This window comes from Silurus meridionalis, chromosome 20 (assembly GCF_014805685.1).
Source record: "Silurus meridionalis isolate SWU-2019-XX chromosome 20, ASM1480568v1, whole genome shotgun sequence".
Taxonomy (NCBI): domain Eukaryota; kingdom Metazoa; phylum Chordata; class Actinopteri; order Siluriformes; family Siluridae; genus Silurus; species Silurus meridionalis.
The window spans coordinates 14,696,404-14,721,996 of NC_060903.1; the positions used below are offsets into that span (position 1 = coordinate 14,696,404).

General features: G+C 39.2%; 1 protein-coding gene across 2 annotated transcripts in view; it reads left to right on the forward strand.

The window, feature by feature from the left end:
• schip1 (schwannomin interacting protein 1) overlaps positions 1–25,593 on the forward strand; it is a 344,140-nt gene that overhangs the window by 284,542 nt on the left and 34,005 nt on the right. For both annotated transcript variants that reach the window (XR_006928793.1, XM_046876056.1), the window contains exon 13: positions 3,067–3,690. Coding sequence is in view for 1 of the 2 variants with exons in the window: in XM_046876056.1 (XP_046732012.1) it covers positions 3,067–3,690 (624 nt within the window). In the remaining variant the exon portion in view is untranslated. The remainder of the gene's footprint in view (positions 1–3,066; positions 3,691–25,593) is intronic.

Here is a 25,593-nt window from a genome sequence, read left to right on the forward strand (position 1 = left end):
AACACAAAACAAAACAAAATTAAAGGAGTAAAACAAGATACACTGTGCAAATCTGAAGGTTGTGGCTTCAACTCATGCATTTCTAATCTGTCCCGAGTCACTTCCTGGTCCTATTTATATGGAAGACACTAAGTGTTCAATGTTTTGGGAAAAGTCTTGGGAATATGTAAGTTTATCAGTAATATAAAGCAGTGAAGCCATGGAGAGCACAGCAGGTTTGATTGAAGGATGTAGACTTGACAGACATTCTCATTATCTTTGTAATCAGTGACGAGATAATAAACAACAAACTTCATCACAGTGTCAAGGTTAGTCAAGTTTAGAGAGCTGTTTTGTTTTCTTATTTAGTAGCTACACTCTATTGTCTTGTCAATATCATAACCCAAGGTTTTATACGTGTGTGTTTTGAACATGCTATTCAACATTATTTTTCATTTGCTGTTAGAATAACCTCCACTTTTCTGGAAAGATGATTGCTTTTGGAGTGTGTTTGTGGAGATTTGTGCTCAGTCAGCATTTCAGTTTATCTCAAAGGTTTTCAATAGGGTTGAGGTCAGAGCCTGATAGCAGGCCACTCAAGAGCTTCTACTCCAACCCATATACACCATATCTTCATGGAGCTGGCTTTGTGCTCAGGGACATTGTCATGCTGGAAGTGGGTTGGGTCAATTGTGGTAAAAGTCTGGAAAAGAACCACGTATGGTTGGAAAAGCCAGGTGCCCCAATACTTTTTGCAGAGCATTTCCAAAACTGCAGCTCTTGTGGGATGTTCCCAGTCTGCAGTGGTCAGTATTTATCAAAAGTGGTCCAAGGAAGGAACAGTGGTGAACCCGGCGACAGGGTCACGGCCCATTAATGCACGTGGGGAGCGAAGGCTGGCCTGTGTGGTCCGATCCATCAGACGAGCTCCTGTAGCTCAAATTGCTGTAGAAGTTAATGCTGGTTCTGATAGAAAGATGACAGAAAACACAGTGCATCACAGACCAGTCAATATTAGGCAGGTGATCATAATGTTATCGGTATATATCCAGCAGTTTATTTGGGTTGCTTCAGTGTAGTGGTTTGTATCTACAAAAAAATGCATGCGGACTAAATGACACGGCATGGTTTGTTAACTTGATGTAGTTTCATATGCCGAAAACATTTAGACAGAATATGAAAATTGCATCAGGGTTCGATTCCAAACAGGCTAAGCACTGCCTAGGTGAGACACTCTGAGGAAGGATGTTCATCCTGCTGTTGTCTCTGTATTGCTGTATCGCAACTATTCGGTTCTTTGTATAGTACTGTATCTATTCTCACACTTGTCTGTTCTTGAACATGTAATTACATGCCTGCACACTGCAATTTTCAACTCTGAAAATAAACTAGCACCGATAGAAAAGGATGTCTCAACAATAAACACCCAGTAATGGCAGGTTATAAAGAAAGCACAAAAGCGATCTGGCTAGGGTCGAACGCCAGTGGTCTGCGAATTCCGACGGCTAACCCTATTTGCCAATTGATATTTGCTCAGATATCTGTATGGAGGTCTTAAAGCTAAATAGGCTAAGAAGATTTCCTGTATTTCAATCTCTAATTGGTTGAATCGAAATCTAATTGAGCACGCAGATTGAATGTTCTTTGGCCTACGATTTAGAAAAGGATGCCAGAGTCAGCGTGTCATCCATTAGGGGTTCTTTATTAAGAGCTGTGCAGACACACATGGTCTATATGTCCATGGAGACACCGGCGCAGACACAAAACAGAAAGAATGGAGTCGCCGAGGCCAGTGCACGTCATCTCGCCAAGAGCGCATGCAGGAAGGAAGGCCCGCTGTGGCAGGAAGTTTCTCATTGTGTTTGAACTGCAGCACTGAGGTCATTAATCTAAGAGGATGCAGATTCCCAAAATCCCCCTGTTCTTTAGTCAGTTTCCACCTTCCTTCCATCATATTGCGTTTGGGTGTTTCTCTGTAATTTTATTGGTCACTGGATTTTATGTGCAGCATTGAAAATGTTTCTCACTTGCCTACACATCTCATTGTGGCTTGATGGTGTAGGTAGCTAGGGGGGGTTTGGAAGATTCTAATCTAGTTCAAAAAGGACAAGGAGATATAAATCTCAAACTAGTTGTTTTTAAATTTTAGCTACACCTTTACAAATTAAAGTGCGATAACAAAGAAAAAACAGTCCATTACTTGAGTCTATTGTGAGTTATGTATTTTTGCAGCGGAAAAAAATCTCTTCTACTGTCGTTTATGATAATGAGAAAAATCGCAAATGCAGTTTTAGAATTCAGACAGTGAGCGCACGCATCGAACGACTCCGCCGTTTTACGCAGCGACGAACCAAAACGCTGTGATTGGACAATGCATTGTCAACAAAAGTGTGTGATTGGTTATACAGTAATGCTTAAATCTATTGCAACTTCAGCAAATCTACTCTAAAATATAAGAGTTTTCATTTATTTTATGTAATATTTATATCGTGACATTGGTAATAGAGCTAGTTCAATTGTGCATTGACAGTTATTGCATTATTTTGAATTGTTTTGTTTTTTTACAGGACATGTAACGGACATGATTTTAAAATTTAGTTAGTACAATACTTCAAACAAAACATAAAAACTTTCTTTTGGCTTCTCCCATTAGGGGTCGCCACAGCGGACCATCCGCATGTTTGATTTGGCACATGTTTTTACGCTGGATGCCCTTCCTAACGCAACCCTAAGGCTTGTGCAACCCTAATGGCTGGGGTTGGTTCCCTGACCGGGGATCGAACCCGTTCCGCAGCGGTAAAAGAGCGCCGCATCCTAACCACTTGACCACCAGGGAACCTACTTCAAACCAAACATACTTAAGTAAAATGACAGATTTTAAAAACTAGTAAAAGTACACAAAAAAGTACTCAATTACAGTAACGCGAGTAAATGTAATTCGTCTTCTGCCAACTAGAGCCTTTATATTTCAGAAAAGTTTGGATTGAGCAAATATTTAACAACAACCGTTCTTTAAAAATTCTTGCACAAAAAAATGTAAGGAAAAACTTCTAAAAGTCCTCTGTTCATTTCCTGTGTCTTTCTTAGGATTACCGGGAGGACGGTATGGACTTGGCGAGCGATGCTTCAAGCCGCTCAGGCTCCGAGTCCAACTCGAACTCCAACAAGGTGACCCCATGCTCAGAATGCAAGTCGTCACCGAGCCTGGAGCTGGCCGCCCTGGACGACTACGATGAGGAGGACGAGGAATTCCAGCAGTATAAGAAGCACGTCATCGAGGACTGGGAAAGCGAATACGATGCTGACAACCAGAATGGCCAGGACAGAACCTTGCGGAAGGCAGTCAACGGCCGCAGCCTGGCCGAGGAGATCCAGGAAGTCAAGAGTTCACCCGCCACTGCTTCCGAAGAACTCAAACAGAATGGTAACCTGGTCCTGTCCAGGAAGCCCCAGTCTAAGGCCGTTCCCAAGAGCCCTGGTACAGGCGGAGGTGGTGGTGGTAGTAGTAGTGGTGGAGGCGGACTAGGAGTTGGAGGTACAGAGTTCGAAGGGTGCTATCGCATCGGGGGTTACAGAGAGGACAGTGTGTTGGAGGAGAGTCAGCTTCCCACCATGGACTGGGCGGCGCTCGAGAGGCACCTCGCTGGATTGCAGTTCAGGGAGCAGCAGGAGAGCCACAACAGAAACCTGGGAAGGACAAACTCCATGAACGTGAGTCCAAGGTTTTGTCATTTTGACCATAGCAGGGGTGTAGGGATCTCGAATTCGTTCTGGTTTGACAGAATCGCAGCGTGGTTTGACATTATAAGCGAAACGAATAAAAGAAATTCCTCTCTTGGTTCATATACACAACAAACATCTGTGACATCTGTGACATCTGTGCTATAATTGCCAGCAGCTTAGCTAGCTATCTAACACCACATGCTACATGAATTTATGTGAAGGATACGCTCTGCGAGCAGGTCAGTGGTGGAAACCATTGACAGTTTTAGTTAGAAACTTTTGAGAAAACAGATGCTTTCGTCAGATGGGCTTTGGAAATTCGGCTGATGTATTAATTGCAAAGATGGCCTCGCAGGTGGTGTGAGGTTTTGAAGGGTTTATGTCTATCGGGTCGCAGTTAGAGAGTGAATTTAATGCACACACACACACATATACATTGCAGGTATATGCAAGGACTAGCCGGGTTACAGATGGTGATGTCATCAGAGTGTGAACTTTCAGCTGTCTTCTCATATACCTCTGAAGTTCTTTGTGAACTTTGTGAGCCAGTTCATATTACAACGTATTAGCTGATACTTTGTCACATCCCATGTATCACTGGTAGAGCATAGTGTCACTCTTGAACCAATCCAGCAGTGGGACATGAAAGCCTTGATACCACATGGGGCGGCGGAGACACGTCCTTTACGCCAGACAGTTCGCACGTGACCGTGAGCTCAGAGACTGAGCCAGAGCCAGAGCCATGCCAAAGAGAAGAAGATAAGGCGAGAGGGAGCATGATCGAGGGAATGAAATGCAGTGGTGTTTGCAGTTATTTATAGAAAACAGCTGTCCTGGCACTGTAGCGCCATTTTTTTTTCACAGCAAGAGCAGCTGGGGTTTCTCTACAACAGCCCATGTGATATCTTGACAATCAACTCTCCTGTAGTGATTTGTCTTCCACGAACGATTCATTCATTTCAAACGAATCTTTAATGTGAATCAGGAGGACGAGTCGTCTCAAAAAGTGATTTGTTCATTTCGTACTGGACGTGCATTAGCAAAGCATTGCAAATTATGTACAGGAATCAGAATTTGAGTAGTTTACCCTCTCGACTCCTGTAGTCCGAGTCATTCGTTCTTTTATCACGTGACTCCCATATACGCTATGGAGTGCATTACACAGGAAACAGAATTGAGTAGATCACCTCATGGGTCCTATGGTCCGAGTCGTTTGTTCCTTTATCACATGACTCCCATAGACGCTATGCAGTTATATATACATATATACATTTTTGACTTTAGTTCCAAAATTAATATATGTATATATACATATATACATTTTGGAACTTAAGCCAAAGTTTGTGGTTGTACTGTAGATGTGTTGGGGGATCTGCTTATTGAAAAATTACATGTTATTTTATTTCTTATCAAAGGAAAGAAATTAACTAAATGACTCAAAATAAGATTAGTTGATTTTGATGAACGAGAGTCAAAGAACAAAGTCACTGAAATGATCCGATCTGGACATAACTACTGCTGTTGTCATGCCACTGCCGACTCAGTAGAGGGCACTGTTGTAGTAATAAAGAGGCTTATATTGTGATTTTTGTATTATTATTATTTTTTTGCTTTGACGTTTCAGAGTTTTGTTTGGGTTTAAAAAGATGAGCAATCATCATTGTTGTTTTTGTGTCAGATTTTTTGGGTTATTTTTTTCATTCAATTATTACATGAATATACATTTAGGATTTTCTCGGTTGTGATTGGTCAGAAAGTAGTGATTCATTTTATATAGCAGCAGTTTCAAACATGGATACTCGACATTATCAGATTTGGAAAATGTCTTCTTGAAAAGCAATTAAATCTGTTTGAATTGATGAAGTAAGCCGATATTGAGCATTTCTGATCGAGGTCACTATGGGGAGGTGTTCGCTCAGTGTTAAGGACAGTGGACGCTGTAAATGTAAATGTAATCTTGATTGCAGTTCTTATTAGAAATGTGTGTCTGTGTGCTCACATGTCTGGCTGTGATAAGAGATCGAGGGAGTGTGACCAAATTCTTAACACTGTTTTGTCAATACTTCCTAGCAAAGATGTATAACAGGTCATTTTGAACTCATTTTGTAAGACCCCTGAGCATGTCAAGACGTCCTCCCTCATCAAATGACATCCCTGCCTTTTATTAGATTGCCTGCAGTCGCTGAATAATTCATCTTTTTTCTGAATAATCACCGGTTAGATGAATAACTGAATAATATTTAGGTACTTTATCAGGTTAAAGGAGAGCAGTGATATGATTTCAGTTGCTTTATACACTGTAGAGTCTTTGTTTTTTTAGTATTTTTCAAACTTGCACACGACTTGCTTCTGCGTCGTGTTTTTCACTATTATTAATGGAATCAGTGAGACTTTCAGCAGTTAGGACGACATGCCTTCTATTTCCACCAACTATAAACTATTACAGTCTTTAGAACAGTCAGTTTGCCCCTGTATGATGTCTGTGAAGGAAAGATGGCGGGATTTAATTAACGCATGGTTCAGGTTCATTCAAGCCAAAAAAAAAAAAGGGTCAGAATTTGAAAATAATAAAATTTATGAAAATATTAAGATTTTAGAAACCTGGACCAATATGTATGTTCATATCAGTGCATCAGTATAAAAGTTAATGATTTGATGCAATACGATACCAATATTAGATCCACTATACTTTTAGAAAGTGACCAAAAATGTGTGACTAATATTTTATATGGATTTGGGTATAGATTGATTTCTCTGCACTAAATTGTTTCTCAAGAGACAGAGGCGTATCCTGAGGGTTACATACAATACAGATTAACATGGCAGAGGTAGAGCTGCATTTTATTAAATCTTTGGGGGTTTTTTGCACTATAAAGCCTGTGAAAGGGCAATGCGTTAGAAGCAAGAAGGCACTTCAGTAAATTGATGATTTGCTGTCTGTCTGAACCAAAGAAATAAAAGCGTACCATATTGAATTACAGAGCATCATATTTTTTCCCATTGCATAGTATTCAGATACAAAGCATAGCATAGTGACTGCTAAATTAAAGGGGAAACCCATCATGACATTTTGTGTAATGCTACAGTAATAAAACTGTGTAAACTAAATATACCTGTCATCAGACATTATCCCGCAATTTTCTACTACTACTTCTTCTTCTGCTACGACTACTACACTTACGACTATGCTCCATTTTGAAAAGGAATGTGTTCGCTTCTTATTAATGTAGAAAAAACATCTGTAATGCATGCCCAATGAATTGGCCAGTCTGTGTGTATGTGTGTTATATCTGTGTGTGTGTGTGTGTCTGTGTGAATGTGAATGTGTACCTTTGGCATGCAAACATGCTGAGCCAGATTACAATAGCCACTAGGTCCTGCATTGTGTGTGTGTGTGTGTGTGTCTGTGTGTGTGTGTTTGTGTGTAATTATCTGCCTGAGAGAATTTGAGGTATGTAGGGGGAAGGAAAGATGCAGTCCTTCATTCAGTCTTTGTGGTCAAAAGGGTAATCTGTGTAAACTAAGCAGATATAATTGTCACTCCCTCTCTCACAAACACACACACACACACACAGACACACACACACACACACACATATACACACACACAATTGTTCAGGTATTTAGCAATCAACACAAAACTAAAGCAACAATATATAATATCCTGTGCTGTTATAGAGAAATGAGCAACCATTGGGTGGTCATGTGGCCAGTCATGAAGTGAAGTTCAGTTCAGAAAGATCTGTTATTTCTCTTATTTTCAAGCATTTGTGTGACATCGGCCATTTTTAAATTCATGAATGTCATTTTGTCTCTTCTTAATATTTTAATGTAATGTTTTCCAATCGTTTCTGTTATTACTTATAGCAGGAAACCATCAGAGCTACCTTCTGACCACAGTAGCTATTTTCTGTGGGTTTTTTTCCAGCTGGTCATGTTACTGAAACCTGTAAACATCACCCATAGAAACAGTTATACACATTTTTATATCTGTTTGTGTGAAGCTGTACAAGTGCTGGTGTAACTTGTTGCTATGGCAATGAGGTAATGAGATGCATATTATATGGCAATGAACACATGAACCTGTTATTTATGTTACAAAGCAGACTTGTTGTCAGTTATGGAATTTAATTATATATCACACACACACTGTCTGAACAAAGGTTTGTGGACACCTGACCAAAAGATCCCACATTTATAAAAGCCTCCACTCATCTGTGGCTCATTCAGGAACAAGGGAATAAGTAAAGTCGGGACAGTCCCAGTTCCAATTCATCCTGAAGGTGTTCAATAGGGTTGAGAGCCCTATATCAGGCCACTAAAGATCTTCCACCCTATCTTCATGGTGCTCGCTATATGCCCACTCATGCAGTGTACGACATGTAGTGAAATGCTTTTATTACGACTGTCCAATAGTGAAAAATGTTATACATGTAAACAGTAATAGAATATATAAAAAAAAAATAATAATAAAGTATAAAAGTATTAATAAAAGTATTAAAAATACTACAGTATAAAATATATATAAGACAAAAAGGGATGGATATAAATAGAGACAGAGTATGTACCAGTTTAAAGGATGAACCACATGTGGCTGGAAAAGATGTGGTGTGAAAAAGTGACCAAAATTCCTCCACGGCGCTGTAACAGACTCATTGCAAGGTATCGCAAACGCTTGATTGCAGTTGTTGCTGCTAAGGGTGGGCCAACCAGTTATTAGGTTTAGGGGCAAACACTTTTTTACACAGGGCCATGTAGTTTTGGATTGTGTTTTCCCTCAATAATGAAAACCTTGATTTAAAAACTGCATGTTGTGTTCACTTGTGTATCTTTTACTAATAAATTAGTTTTTTGATCTGAATCATTAAAGTGTGACAAACATGCAAAAGAATTAGAAATCAGGATATATTTGTATATTTATATTGAATGTATGTATTATTTATATTGAAGTCTCAGCATGTGTGTGTGTGTATGAATATAGCAGTATACTGAACAGTGCTCTTGCTTTTATGTCCATATAACGTATATATATACTATACTATATTATAATATCTCCAGAAATGAAAAACGCATTTCCCTAGACATGGAAGTGGGCGTTTTAGCCAACTTTGGAGCTCTAATTTTAGTTAAAAATAGCAGTTTCAATTATATAACTCATTATGTTTCAACTGTTCAATTCTCTTGGCTCAGCTATTTTGTTGATTCAGCCAAATTGTTTTGCGTTGTTTATCAATCAGAAAAAATAAATGTATTTTCAGTCATTATCTTTACATTGAAATGTTTTTATTATATTTATGGGCTCGTGCTGACTCAAATTACCAAGCCGGTATAAGGGATTCATTGAATTATGATTAAAGTGCATTTTTAGAGCTTATAAGATATTTATATCTTCGCTTCCTTTGGTCCTGATATAGTCAACGCTTCTAAGTTCTATAGTACATCGTCTATAGTACACTTTTTTTGGATTCAGTTTGCATTACTGATTGTGGATAGAGAACCATTTTCTCCCCACTTACAGCTTCCAGGAAGATTTATCTCTTTATGTCGGTAACAAGAAGTGAGGGAGGGAACTGAGACAGAGCATCTTGTTAATATGGGGGTGTCTGGTGTGAGGTATGATTAAACTCGGCAGGCCAGCACAGAGAGCCTTCATATTGTGATGAAGGCTCGTCCAAAAAAGATGTGGGTGACACAGGGTATGCTTTATGAATAGATTTAATGGACATTTGATTCAAAGTGTCAGAATTAGCAGTATGAAGAAGATTTATGCGAGCTACAGTAATCAAAATTCTAATATCATCTTACATAATATTATCCAATAGTCATCTAGTGACCAATAAATGAGTTCTATAAGGTAGAGGAGAGAAACTGTCTAATCGAATTCATGCATGAAAATGCCCCTGTGGACAAAGCCAGCTCCATGACTATATGCTTTACATGGGTTGGAGTGGAAGATCTTGAGTGGCTTGCTATGGAGCTCTGACCTCAACCCTACTGAACACATTTGAAATGAATCAGAACCCCACCCCAGGCCCTCTCACTCAAAATCATTTTGACTTTTTAACACCCTTGTGGCTAAAAGAGCACAAATCTCCACAATAACACTACAAAATCTAGTGGAACAACTTCCAAGAAGAGTGGAGGGTTTTATAACAGCAAATGAAGACTAAGTATGGAATGGGATGTTCATACAGCAGAATCTTAAGGTCAGCTAGTAAGTGTCCATCGTGTGCAACCTGGTGCAAACAGTGCAAGACAGACAGTGCAAAGACAACACAAGACAGTGTAGGACAAATACACCAAACACAAAATAGCGCCGCCAGTAAACCTGCTGTATATTACACAATGCGTTGTGTAAAAGAGTACCGAGTACGGGAGTGAACATTGTAATTAAACAAAATGTAAACAAAACGGTTTGTGCAAAAAAACAATAGCGGTATATATACTATAATATATATATACTTACTTGGGCTGTTCATTTGTTTAACTTTCCCTGTATTACAGCCTTTGTTTCGACAGTGAGTGTATTGTTACTTTTGTTTAGTAAGTGGAGCGTGTAAAACCGTAAGCTGACAGCCGCACACTTCTTTCCCAAACATCTGAACTCTGCAGTCTTGCTTCCGCTAGAGACTATTGGCGTTTGTGTGGGATCGATAGTTCCTGGTCAGTGCTGTACTGCAGCTCTGGACTCTCCGGTTGGAAGAGAAACACTCCGGCTGCCACATTGAGCCCATTAGCAGCTTCAGCAAGCGTGAAATATCCTACTCACTTCCGGAAAGGTTCTCATTAGGACAGCTAGTTGCACGGAGCACCTGCTGAACCACATGCTCCAGAGCGGGCAGATCAAGCAAAGTACCGTTGCATGAGAGTTGTATGATTAGTCATCGGATGCATCGGGGTGATGATTACGATAATGTTGAAGATGATAATGATCATAATGCTAAAGATGCACGCCGCAACTGAAAGAAGTATTTAAACGTCAAATTATTATCGCATTTTCGACCTTGTGTTAGCAGGTTTAGCGTCGCAGATGGCGCTTTGAAGTAGCATTTTTATTGTAAACTGTACCGTTCAATTAAAAGGGACAGAATGGATTTCGAAGAAATTAGAGAGCATCTCATTAAATTAGAGACATATCATAAATGATCGTTTTTCTATGGTATATTTAAATGTATTTGATAGCTACTGTGTACAGAATGCATTTTTATCTCTTAACACTAAACTATTTTCCCTTAAAGTTCCATTATAGTTACATATAATTACTCATTTATACTGAGAAAAATGAATAACTGAGTCGTGAGCAGAGATTCGCCGGAGGCTTTTAGCAGCTGAAAGTCGGAGAACTTTTAGCTGAACGGAGTCTGGTCGTAAATATGACCGGTAGAAGTTATCGCTGAGATAAGGCCCTGTTCACCAGGCTCTCCAGGAAGCTGCACAGTTCGCTAATAAGCCAAAGTTTTGCATTTGAAAGGGACCATTGAGAATCTGCCACTATTGAAGACGTGTATAGTACCTTTTGTGTTATGCGAAGGAAAGGCTTTAATGGCAAGTGTGTGCTCTGTGGTTTTGTAACAATTGTCCTGGCATCGGATGTGTGTCGTGATGTAAATCCTAATAGAAGACTAGAGGTCGACTGATATGGGTTTTTCTCTGGCTAGTGCCGATATTTAGCCCGGAACACACCGAGCCGACGTGAAATAAGCCACATGAATCCGTTTGTAATGATCACGGAAGGTGTGAACACGTCTTGCTTTATATATTCACGGTTTATATATTCCAGTTTTCCCTGTTTTGATGCTGAATACACAATACTGCCACCTGCTGGTGTTGGAGAGTTATGTTCCCTTATGCAAGTGCAGACCGTACACGCACAGTTTGGTGTGACAGATGCGCCTGCCTAATAATCAGCCAATGCTAATTAATAAAAATAATAATAATTCGAACGATTAATCGTCCGGCCGATCAATCAATCGACCTCTAATACTGCCACGGATCGAATGTAAAGCCTGCAATGAAACAATATTATTCATTTGTTGCATTTTTTTGCATATGCTATATAGATACTGGAAGTATTAGTATATGGTTTACACAGGTCACAGGTTGGAGTGGAAAATCTTGAGTGGCCTGCTATAGAGTTCTGACCTCAACCCAACTGAACACATTTGGGATAAATCTGAACGCTGACTGCACCCCAGACCTCCTCATCTCACCCACATCAGTACCTGACTTTACTAACGCCCCTTGTGGACACATGAATGAACACAAATCTTCACAAGCACCCTCCAAAATCTAGTGGAACATCTTCCCAGAAGAGTGGGAGGTTATTATAACAGCAAATAGCGACTAAATGTGGGATAGGATATTCCGCATTTATGGTCAAGTGTTCAAAATCTTTTGTCCATATCTCTGGAAGTTGTGTCATGTCAACTGGGCTTCTATCTGATTGGATTCACTACTCATCCGAGCAGCTTCTTCAGTCTCGAGGCTAGATTCCACAAATTTGAATGCTATAGGTTCGAGGATCCTCGTCTCCTTAGAAAAGCCTTGTTAAAAGACAAGGGGAAGTCAGATTGGAGAAGGAGGTGTCATACAAACAATAACCGAAGTAACTAAAGACCAAAGATATGGACGACGTGAGCATGATTTCAACGAACACGAGGAAAACCATGAATTAGAAGAAAACCACATCAAGCTAATTATTATTATTTGAAAGGTAAAGATTATAAGTAAAGAGCGAAGAAAACAACATAAACCGAGAGAGTTGATTTGCAAATGATAAAGTATATAGAGATCAAGCAAAGAGTAAGACCAATCTGGGCATGTGTGTGTGTGTGTGTGTGTGTGTGTGTGTGTGTGTGTGTGTGTGTACACTGCATATCTCACTCAGACTCACCACAATGCCACGTCAGGGAGCGAGAGTAAGGGATAGAGAGAGAAAAAAAGACAGGGAGGGATGTGAAAAGGAAAGAGGTGGGCGAGAATCACAGTGGAGTTTCAGACAAAACAAACATAAGCCACACATTTCCCCACAGAGCTGCTCCAGAGCTGAGGTAAAGAGACACCTTTAAACCACATGGACTTGGAGGAAAGCAGCAGAAATGAACGACGCATATAAAACATGGACAGGTTACTAAGAACGATTCATTTGGGGCAAATTGTCGGTGCCTTCTGAACGCTAGAAACGAATGCCTGAAGTGTGAAGAGTGAAATGTTGTGTCAATCTCAAACTGTGTATTGCGCAGCAGGATAAAAACAGCTTGCGTTTAAAGGGTTTCCAAGCGCTTTTCAAAGGGACGAATGGTCATTACGTTTTTGCGAATTTTCTGTGGTGGTGAAAATCATATCCAACAAAAATGTTGTGTTTATTATTTTTTTGAAACTTGTTCCCCTATTTGACTCAAACCTCAGAAGACGAATTCAGGAATAGGGCCAGGAACGAACACTGTTAGTACCATTAGCACCATAATGCTCCTGTAAATAGACTGAATATCAGTGTGTACATCTGAATAAAGAGTCTATGTTTAGATATATATTATGTATATTACATTTAAATGGAAAACAAAAACAGTATTGAAGTTTGAAGGAGTTTTCCACCGTTATTTGGCACGCATAAATGAAATCGAAAACTTAAGGAAAAATGAGGGAACAAGAATAGAAAGCACTTTGTGAGGGAATGCTGGCATGGCAGAAGAGAGAGGGGGGGGGGGTAAAGAAAGAGAGAGAAAGAGGGAAAGAGAGAGAGGTATGCCGTATGGCAGTGTTGGGGAAATGGTACAGGGTGGAACTCTTTCCTAGGAGCCATAAAAAGAAATGCACAGATTAGGCACCCATACAGACTGATCCAGGATCAGTGTTATAAGCCTGCAGCTCCTTACTGCTATCTGAAGAGCCAAAGTCGAACTGATTTAAGATCAGTTTTCCATCACGGCTTTACACAACACTATTTTAGGGTGTGCCTGTAGTGTGGTTAAGTCTGACAGCCTCACAACTGACTGCCCTCTTTCTCCTGTGTGTGTGTGTGTGTGTGTGTGTGTGTGTGTGTGTGTGTGTGTGTGTGTGTGTCTGCTGAGCAAGCCCTCGCATGTGCCACACACACACACACACACACACACACACACACACACACACACACACACACACACACAGAGTCATTCAACTCCTGATTCATTGCCCAAACTCTCACCTTGAGTTTAGGAGCCTCGTAGGCTCATGAGTCTGTGTGGAATCTGGATTAGATTATTCAGATCTGTTGATGAGTGGGATTCGGATTTGGACGTCTCAGTTTGAATGAGTGCTCATGTCAGATCAGCGCTGGACTCCAAGCAACAAGTGGGGAACCTGACACAGGTACAGGAATGAGGTCATCTCTAAAACACACACTTCCACTTCCACTAGCAGCACTTTTTTCCTGCAGATTACAGCACACTCATTTTGCTTTTGCTTTTTGTTTATTTCCCATGAAAGATGAAAAGTCTTGAAAAATACATTGCATATTAGACTATAAATCTTAAGTTTGTTTTTCTTCAGTAGAGGCAATTAAATGTTAAATCCTTTTGAGCAATATATAGTGCATTAAATTGTTGTGCTAATTCTAGTAATTAATAATACCACCCCTAAAAATTCTAATTTTAGGAATCTTAAGAAAGGTTTAAATTTTTTGTTGTCAGGTCATTTTTGTGGCTGTCATTAAAATGCTAGCGTGAACATAAACACTTGCCCGAAAAGTGGGTTGATTCTAAAGCATTTTGTACTGAAATTTGGAAAAAGATTTCAGAAGATTTTTTTTTTAAATACAGTGAAATTAATGTAGAATCAATTCTAACATATTTATCACTATGGCTGTCAAAGCAGACACGACATGAGTTTTTGACTAGACGATGTCAGACACTGCGTACTGTACTCACTGATACATAATAGAAACGAATAGCATTTTCAAATATGTATTGACCTTATGACTAATAATCGAAGTATCTGGCAAACATCTAATCAATATGTCTTGTACTTTCTGAGCTCTGAGTGTAACAAAAAGCAGTTTTCCTGGGTTTTTTTTCTCTTTTTAAATAAATTCCAGGTACTTGTGAGCATGAGCATGAAAGATCCTAGACGTGTTACCTTTCGAATTTGCACCTGGAGTGAATACTTCAAAGTGGACATGAATATTATTACAAATCCAAACCAATACCACCACAAGGCATCTGATTATTATAAAACAGGACGATTATATATTTATCAAACAGAAATTTGAGCGTTTTCTCTTTTTCTTTTTAAAGTCAGATTTTCCATATGATTATGTATATTGTCACAGCCCACATTTCCTAGGAATCCTAATAACACAGTAGAGCATGCTTATTTAGGCTTGGCAGACACAGTATGTATTTAAAAGTGTATGTGTGTGCCTGGTGGTTTTTTTTTAAAGCCCTCATATAGTTACATCATGTCTGAGAGAGTGATAAATGTAGAAAAGATCACTGGGTGTTTAGGGCACAGGCCAGGATATCAAAGTACATTTCTAGTCTGATATGGAGATGACCTCTGAATCACATGTACACACACATACATAGCAACATAGCAATATAAAATTAAAACATCATCTCATTACAATGCGGACAATGCGGTTTGTGGACACCCCATTTGTTGCATTTTGAACATCCTATTCCACATTTAGTCCCCATTTGCTGTTAAAATAACCTCCAATATTCTGAGAAGATGTTCCACTAGATTTTGGAGTGTGCTTGTGTAGATTTGTGTAAGGATTATTCATCTACAAGAGAGTTAGTAAAGTCAGGTAATGATGTGGGTGAGGTGAGGAGGCCTGGGGTGCTGTCAGTGTTCTAATTAATCCCAAAGATGTTCTAATGGATTGGGATCAGAGTTCTATAGAAGGCCAACAAGATCTTTTAGTCCAACCAATGGAAATTGTATCTTCAGGAGCTGGCTTTGTTCATAGAGATATTGTCATGCTGGAACAGGTTTAGTTCTTCTAATTCAAATGAAGGCAAAATGTAATGCTCTGCATCCAAAGACGTCCTATAGAACAGTTAGGGAAAGAAAACCTTTGTGGCTGGAAAAGTCAGGTGTCCAAATACTTTTGTTGATATAGTGTACTGTCAATAGATGCGTATAAATGATTTTACTTTAAAAAACAACACACACATCTCAAAGCTCAGCACCAAACCAATACTTTGTTGATTGATTTGGTTTTTTTCCCCATCATGAACAGTTAAATGGATCACATTACAAATTATTGACCTAAATATCCTGTTTCAAATGATTCTTCAGCATAGATGTCAGTGGTCTCTTTTCTAGGAATACAAACCTACTCGGCCTTGAGGTGTTACAACATGTCCACTGTGTACATCCTACAACGCCACCGAGTCCAGATGTAAGACATCCTGCCATCTCTCAGTAATTAACTGCTAAAAAAGTCCTTCATTAGGACACTGAGGGTTATAGCTGGCCCTGAGAAAAACAGCACGTCCCGTATAGGTGATGCAATCAAGGTGAGTTGTGTGTGTGTGTGCGTGTATGTTCAAGACGTGCCTGCAGAAGTCTAAATTGGCCTTTGGAAGCATGTTAGAAATACACACCCTGCAGCGAAATGTGTGCAAACCTTAAATCACCTCAGCGAGTCGTCACACACACTGACTCACGCAGGCACCCGCATGAATATTAGTGCATGTTGTGTGTGTGTGTGTGTGTGTGTGTGTGTGTGTGAGACCAGGAAAATCAGCCAAACGCAATTCCGCGATAAACTGAAGGCACGAGATTCGAACCGCGGTAAAGCGAGGGATTAATATATACCTTTACAGAATCTCACAGATATTGGTAAATATAAATCCATGCCTTCAATATGCTTCTCTGCCGGTCACATTTACAGCACTATCACAGTAAGCTTTATACAGTATTAACTTATTGGGAGAAAATCAGACATTAAGCACCCCCATATAACCAAAATGGCACGATCCTCGTTTCATAACACCTCTGCGATGATTCGCCGGTGGGATTTGTAGCCGAATCAGGCTCCTCCTATCAAAGCATTGAATCTTCAACTATTTAGGGTCACCTCTACAATAGGGATGAGCTCAGAGCTTTTGTAGCAGGCCACTCAAGATCTTCCACTCCATCCCATGCAAGGCTCCCATGCTTTATCATGCTGGAACAGGTTTGTGTCTGATAATTCATGGGGAAAATATACATACAAATACATCCACCCAATACTTCCTATAAAAATCTATATATTGTATGTTCAATTTTGAGTCGAATACCAAAAGCTGTTGTTGTAAAGATCTAAAGATTTTTGTTAAATTCCCAAGAATTTCTGTATTGTTTTACTCAGTCAATCAATCAGTCAAAACCTCTAGCCTAGTTAATGTTTGTCTGCGAAGGGTGCAATGTTGTGTCTAAGCTATTTATCAGATCATGAGTTCCCAGGACTCTGTGATGTAGAACACTTAACCCGTAGCTGTAAGTCCCAATGGATATAAGCAGCATTACTTTTATTTCCGTTACTTCCCGTCACTGCAAATCTCCAGCAGGGACCTGAACCTCACGCCTAAATCTACTGCAAAAAAAAGCAGTTTTAGGTCGACTTTCTCAGATTCTAGTGAATTGTGCAGTGGAAAAAAAAGTCCTGTGTCGATTTTTACATTCGCAGCCATTCCCCAGTGACCTCTAATAGCCCACTGTTAAGCTGTCTGACCTCTGACCCTGTGCTAAGCCTTCTGATTGGCTTCCAGTATCAGGTTTGAAAAAGCCCCTCAGAGTCTAATTCGCCAGTTCCTGCAGTTGTCAGAACGTGTTACGCTTCTCCGGTCTCAGTGTGGCTAGCAATCAGCAGGAGACACGTCTCGACCCCCCTTTAAATAAACACTGTGTATGAAGGGGAGAGAGGAGAATAGAGGAGAGAGAGGGAGGGAGAGAAAGAGAGGGCGAGAGAGAAAGGAAATTGAGTTTCATGTCAGAGATATAATGCATGTTAAAGCCCACCGTCACGGGGGAAGAGAGGAGACGGAGGGACAGAAAATCATTCAAATAATGCATTATCTTGACCTGCCAGAACAAATTGAGGGTTTTTTTTGACACTCTGTCTGTGTGTGTGTGTGTGTGTGTGTGTGTGTGTGTGTGTGTGTGTGTGTGTGTGTGTGTGGATTCACAGCAGGACGCACAGTGAGGCCCACTCTCCTGTTTGGGTGGAACTACTGTGCTAAATGGTAGGGATTGTGAGGGAGACACGTTGAACAAACATAGGCGTGTATGTGTGTGTAGGAAAGGAAGAGATAAATGTGTGCATGTGTGTGTGTGTCTGTGTGTGTGTGTGTGTGTGTGTGTGTGTGTGTGTGTAAGAGGAGAGAGTGATTGTGTTTTCATCCTTACATGTCTGCTCATGTGGTTCTAAAGGAGCTGAATGCAATCCAATACAAGACATTACCATCAGAGACCGGAAAAGCGATCTGTGTGTGTGTGTATGTGTGTGTGTGTGTGTGTGTGTGTGTGTGTGTGTGTGTGTCTGAGGTGGGGTAATGTCATTGTGATGAGGAATGTAAATGTGGTGTGTAAGTGAGAGAGAGAGAGAAAGAGAGAGAGATCTTGCTGTGAAACAAGTGCAAAAGCTGAACATGTTTTAGTTTATTATTTGCTTACCTCTCTCTCTCTCTCTCTCTCTCTCTCTCTCTCTCTCTCCCTCTTTCTCTCTTCCTCTCTCTGTCTGTATTCGGCAAAGGGCCAGCTCCTGCCGAGATCTTCATCTGTCTCCTTCACAATGTTTACTAACCTGAGGAAGGAACATGTAACCCTTAATTATTGTGTGTGTGTGTGTGTGTGTGTGTGTGTGTGTGTGTGTGTGTGTGTGTGTGTGTGTGTGTTTGTCCACTGGCTTTCCTAACCCTTTGCATCTCTAAAAGCAGTGCTTGTGAAATTATTGATTATCTTTAATCTGTGTGATTCTAATGAGATCTGAAAACCTCTTCCTTCTCCTCTTGCCTTCTTGTCTTATCTCTTCTCTTCACATTCTCCTCACATTTTCTCTTCTCTTCTCTGCTCTTTTCTTCTCTTCTTTCATCTCTCATCTTCTCCCCTTTGGTCACTCTTCTTTTCTCATCTCTTCTCTCCTCTTCTCATATCTTCTCATCTCTCCTTTTCTCATCTTTTCTCTCATCTCTCATCTTCTTTTCCCTTTTATTCTGTTCCATTTCCTTCTCTTCTCCATCTGCTGCTCTTCTCTCTCTCCTCACATCTTCTCTTTCTTTCCTTCTCTGCTCCTCTCTACTCTTCTCTTTTTCTTCTGTTCTTGTTTCTTCTCTTATCCCATCTTTGCATCTCTTCTCATCTTTTTCCTCTTCCTCCTCTCATCTTCTCTTTTTTTTCCCTCGTCTCTTCTCTCCTCTTCACATCTATATCTCTCATCTCTCATCTTTTATTCTGCTTTTTCATTTATTTTCACTTGTTTATCTTTTGTTCACTACTATTCTCCCATCTTTGCTTTTTTTTTATCCTCTTCTCTCCTCTCATCTTCTCTTCCCTTCTCCTCTCTTCTCCTCTTTTCTTGTTTTCTGCTCTTCTCCTCTCCTCCTTGTCTGATCTCATCATGACACTGCAAGTAATGAATTGGATTGTTGGACAGAAAGGTTGCCAGGTCACACTGGATGGTGTGTTCTTTTGTTTAAAGCCTAAATAGATCTTGATTCTGATTCACAGTCTCAGATCGATGCAGTCCTACTTCTCTGTTCACACTGCTGTCAGCTCTCTAAATGTCAGCATTCTAAAAGCAGCATGGAACTGCTCGTGCACAAAACGAGAGGAAGAGAAAATAAAGAGTAGAGACATTAATAAGGAGACCAGGGACTCTAAAACGCCTGTTAAACTTCTCTGGGTGCTGAAACACTAATAATATCACCACAACAGCGGTTGATAAATTCTCTGTTTCAGATCTTCTTTTCACTTCTGCTTTGCTTTGAGGGATTCAAACGAGCAAAATGTATTTTAATATCCACGACATTGAAAAGCACGTGTTCACAAGCACGCAGTGGCGGGCCATGCATTTCGTACCTGGGCCTTCAGTGGGGACTTACCCGACTTAATCCGGCTTTTAACATATAGAGTGTGAATATCATTTTACTAAAGCAAGAAACCCAGTTAAGACTCCAAATCTCTACACTACCACCGCAACTGTGCACCTACATCATCTGGAGCAGTTCAGAATCAATATTTGTCTAATAACATGACAAAAACATAAAGATTTTAATAAAATACAACCAACTCACCAGAGACGCATACTTATAATTTAAACTGCTCCTCAGAGGCTGTAATCCAGTGGTACCGCTCGTGTTCACTGGTCTGGAAGTGAAGAACAAACCCTTTCCCAGGCTGAGACAAGCTAGCTAGCTTCAGGGTTAGCCGACCTCCTCATGATGTTTAGCTTTTCTTGAAAATGTATTTTTAAAGTATATTCGAGACCAAATCAATTTCTTTTTCTTAAAGTCTAACTCAGGTGTATCAATGTGTGCAGAGCTACACACATGTTTTGACAGTCGAACTTGGCTGTAACAGTTTCCCTCTGAGCAACCAATCAGAGGACGAAAACATGCTGACGCTATTCTGCGCCAGCTAGCTGCCCTGTGAGGCGAATTTGAAATCTGATTGGTTAAAGAAACAAAGCTATTTCTTAAGAAGACTATGGTAAAAAAAAAAAGGCCAGCAATACTGACTTTGAAGGCCCTGGGCATTGACATGGCAGCACATAGAGGCTGAAATCTGATTGGACAAAAAATCGAACATCCACATACACGTACTGGAAGCAGTGCAGCCAAGAGAAACGCTATGAAATGAAGAGAATAAACTGTTGGAAAAATGTATACAATTTCATGGAACAAATATTAGAATTTAGGTTGTAAATGTAGGTCAGTGCTTCTGATAGTGTTTAGGCCAGCAGAGAAGACTTTGCTGGTCCTGACTGCCCACCACTGCAAGCACGTGTAAGTCAAGTGCAAAAGTTGCAGCATACTTCATAGTTCATAAATATCATAAAAATCATTTTTTTCATTGATATATCGAAATGTTTCAGTATGTTTAATGTGTCTCAGTCTTGGTGCTTCATCGGAAGGCTTCCAAACCTAAAATACCTACATACCTACGAAGCACAAAAAAAAGAGGATCTGTTTCCAGTGGGTGAAAAAATAACGCAAAGTCATTGATACAAAGTGCTCTCTCGTTACCCGGCGATGACCTCACCGCTATCGCATTGCATAACAAAGCGTCAGCCTAATGCCAGGAGCACACTGTGTGATTTTTAATAGTCTTTTGCGATTGTTGCTTGTCAGATTGTACGCACATGATCCCTATGTCACATTGTAGGATCTCGGTTGTCATAATGTCAGACTGTACGACGAAAAAAGACTCTATGGAAGTTTCCGAAACAGGTGAAGCTTAACAAACTGCGTGAACTAGGGATGAACAAGGACGAGAAGAGGAACTTAAATGAAGGGGATAAAACAAAAGATTTGGAATTGTTAGAGAACTGAACGAGTTATGTTGTAAAACAGATACAGTGGTGCATATAGAGGCATGAACTGAACTGGAAAGCTACAACGGTTGCACGTGAAACAACACATGATCACGAGGACCAATGGGAAGACGGTGTGGACACATAAAGGAGTCAAAATATAAACACATGGCTACAGATTCGCATATGACGTATCACAATGCTACGGAGACCAAGAAAGTCCTGAAAGTCACGTAAAATATACTTTAACGTGGCAGAGCTAGGGCTGCATTTTCTGGACACAGAACAGGAAACGATTGAATTGAATCTTTTTTTCTTTTATTTTTGCATTACAAACGCCTGTTTGTGAAAGGGCCATGCGTTGAATCAAATTGAAATCTTGCCGCACCGCATCGTAACGGGGCGAATCGTATCGCATCGCATCGGTAGCTGCTTCATATGTATCTTTAATGTATCGTATCGTTGGAAATGCATCGAGATGCGAATCGCATCGGCCTCAGTTATGCAGATGCACATCCCTCATGGCTACTCAAAGACCGGAGGGCGCTGCAGCCATGCGAGCTGGTTTCTAATTCATTTTAGATAAAGTAAAACCAAATATACAGAGCTGACTGTGATATGAAGTTGAGACCTGCACTCCGCGGGAGTACCGCAGGACCCTTCGGACCCAACGCAAACGAGTGCGCAAAATTGTCTTAAAAATATAAAAATACTAAAAAATACTAAAAACAAATAAACTCTCGTATCTACTGCACAAAAGCAACAATGGCAAGTAAAATAAGACTACTAGACTACTAAAGCACAAAGAGGCATAATGTCTCGGTGTCAATACAAAAAAAACCTTGCCGTTTTTTTTTTTTTATTATTATTGGAGTTGATGTTTTTTTGTTTAGAAAAGTTCCTTGTTCATGCCCATGTTCACCATTTACACAAAAAGTCAAACTCAAATAAAACTAAATGTTTCTTTAACGTTTCTTTAACGTTTCTTTTTCATTGAAGCATGTGAAACGAACAAAAAGCAATTGATTGGTAACAGTCATTGTCCATTAAAATATAGTGAAGTAAAAAGGACATATATTAAATCATAAATGTAGTTGAGTAGAGAGTAAAAGTTGCTGATATCGTAGATATTACTTAAGAACAGTAAAGAAGTACATTTACTCAAATAGACAACTGGATAGAGGAAAATAAAGTGATCTTGAAAAAGAAAAAAACGAGATTCTCACATCTAAATCCCCCCATGGGTTCGAGACAAAGTTTCAGCTCAGTGATCTCGTGAGGAGGCAGACAATTTTTACAAAAATAGGTAGGGTTTTTTTTTACTGAGCTTCAGCTTTAGCCCACTGTCAAAAAATGTAGTGCTTTTCATCGGACATGACACTGGAACGGTACCGTTATCGTTACACTTCACACATCGTGTTTATGAGTCCTATAAGTACCAAGGTCTAACCTATTTTCTGTACATGCCCAGGTGGATATGAGAAATGAGTAATGAGTCGAAATAAGTCCTCAGTTATTGATTTCTCTTGTCAGGAAATTTACAGTGAGTGCACAAATTTACATCTGCACACATATAGCACATTCTGCATATTAATATATCAGTGCTCTGGTTTTGAAGTTTGTGGAAACCTGACCAGAAGAGGTCATATTCAGATTTATATGATTCATACAATAACATAATAATTGTCAAGGGAAACATGTATTATATATAGTTCTGGAAATAGTATCATTTTCTACTTTCTGCATGATATTCAGAAACATGTCAGAATCCAACTTACATAAAAAAAGGTCATAAATAAAAAACCTCCCTGCAGGATTTTGTTAAAATATTGTTGTTTTCCATGTTATATGCTGAAAACCTGTGTGTGTGTGTGTGTGTGTGTGTGTGTGTGTGTGTGTGTGTGTGTGTGTGTGTAATAATTATTGTTTTGGGATTTTACCTCTTTGGTGCTTTCAGAGCATTTCTGAGCTTCTCACACACACAGCTTGTTCTTTGAGAGGTTGCCAGCACTGCAGCAGATCCACCATTTGACTGTAAAAGTGATATATATGTAATGTTCAATGCAAAAATACAGTATACAGGCAAATAAAAGACGAATACTCTGTATGCTGAATGGAAACATGGAAGTCATATAGGGTTTTGTCTAAAGCAAGACAATTGATGCGTGATGTATCTCCTTCCAGCTCATTTCAGTCTGCACTGGCTGGTGGTGGAGAAACTGAAGGCTTGTGTAACAGAGATTAATGACCGCCTCTACTGTCTGCCTCATGGTTTGGTTCAGGAGCCAAATCTCGACATATAATGGAACACGGCCATCCTTAGACCAGTGACAGGACTTGTGTTTTTGTGGAGATATTTGAGGTGGTTTCATATAATAATAATAGGAAATGGTTCCATTTTATTTATTTATTTTCATTTATTTTTTTACTTATTCTAGTTCATTTTAAAACAATGTACATATTTGGTATATGTATATGTTTATACACCAAGACAAATTCCTAGTACTGTAAAATACCTTCATCAAGAAATATTTCAAATGATTATTAAATAGTAATCTGATCCTGTCTCCGTTGAAATAAACATTGCAGCATCAGGCATGAAATAATAGACTGCAGTCAGGATCGAATACTGGACTACTACTACTGACTACTGGCTCGTAGATTTGATTCAATTTAATTTTTAGAATACTTTAAACTAAACTTTGAATAGCAAAGCATTACTATTGATTATTATTATTATTATTATTCATTTTCTTATCATTATGATGATAATTACAGGTATTCCCCAACTTATAATAGTGATGCATTAATGACACCAATATCGTAAGTCGAGACATGGCCTAGCTTATGTCATGCCTAAGTATGCTGTCATTTGTAATAATTCAACAAAATACAGAACATAATTTAATCAAGACACAGCAGTTTACAGTACTGTAATGTATAAACTTTAAAATATATATGATTGTGGCAACGAGTAACGCTCATACATACAAGGCTTTAAAAACAGCAAAAAAAATAATAATTCATGTTCTAACACGAGACAACTGAACTCTGTCGACTGCTGGTGAGAGTGAGGCGGGAGTGTCCCAACTTATCATACGAAAATAAAATGGGACACGAAAATGTAAATATTTTCTCTTTTTTTTTTCTTTTTCTGTAACATTCGAAAGTCGAACCCTCAAAACTCCGGGCCTACCTGTATTGATTAATGACTATTGATTGAAAAGACTAGTTTTTCTTTCTTTCTAAATGATGATGCAAAACTGTGATTTTCCTGTAGAAATCTAAATAAATGAACTCCTACAAACAAGTTTAATACTGCAAAAAACTACAGGTTTACCGTATTTATATACACATTTATGAAGTGTATAAGCTAATGAAGTGTATACGCTCCATGAAGATATGGTTTACATGGTTTGGAGTGGAAGATCTTAAATAGCCTGCTAATGAACTCTGACCTTCAACCCTACTGAAAACCTTTGGGATAAATTGGAATGCTGACTGCAACCTAGACCTCCTCAACTTATCTACATCAGTACCTGATTTTATTAACACCTTATTTATTCACCTGTTGCTGAATGGAACACAAATCTCCACAAGCTCCACTTCTGATAGGGTGGAGGTTATTATAACAGCATTTGAAGGCTACATGTGGAATGGGATGTTCACAAAAGCATGAAAATCTTATGATCAGGTGCCCACAAGCTTTTGTCCATATGGTGTGTTTATTACAAACAAATCAGTCTATATATTAATTTTAACATTTGATATGAATCTTATGGGCAGGTGTCCACAAACATTTGACCATATAGTGTATGAAGAACCCATTTTTCATGTCTTTGGTTTATTCAATATGATGTCTAAATATATTGATTAATTAATATTCAGATACATATCTATAAATCATATGTATTACTATTTGTAATATTATTATATCATCCATTATTATTATAATGTCCCAATTTCTCCAAATTCTTGATTTATTCCTGTATATATTTTTTTTCAGTAATATTAATCCATCTTCTCTAATGGCAGTGTAAATGTGAACTAAATGTGTAATGTTCAAAAAAATGCACATACAAATATTATGGTCTGGTGTCCACTAACTTTTATTGATATACCACATTTATATTCTTGATCTATTTATTAATCAATTTCTAAATAATACAAAGAATTTGATGTAATAAACATGGTCTCTTGTCTGAGAATGATTGGTTGAAATATAATGAGTTCCTTCGAGTTTCCGAAGGTAGAGCTCCAATTTCTGCAGCACTGTAGATCCCAGCATTGGGGCTGGTGTCATTTAAAAGCTCATTCTTTGTGTTATAATGAGGTTGTGTAACTATATATCCTATGCTGTCTTTTGGTCATGTGATCTGGCAGTGTCCGGGTAT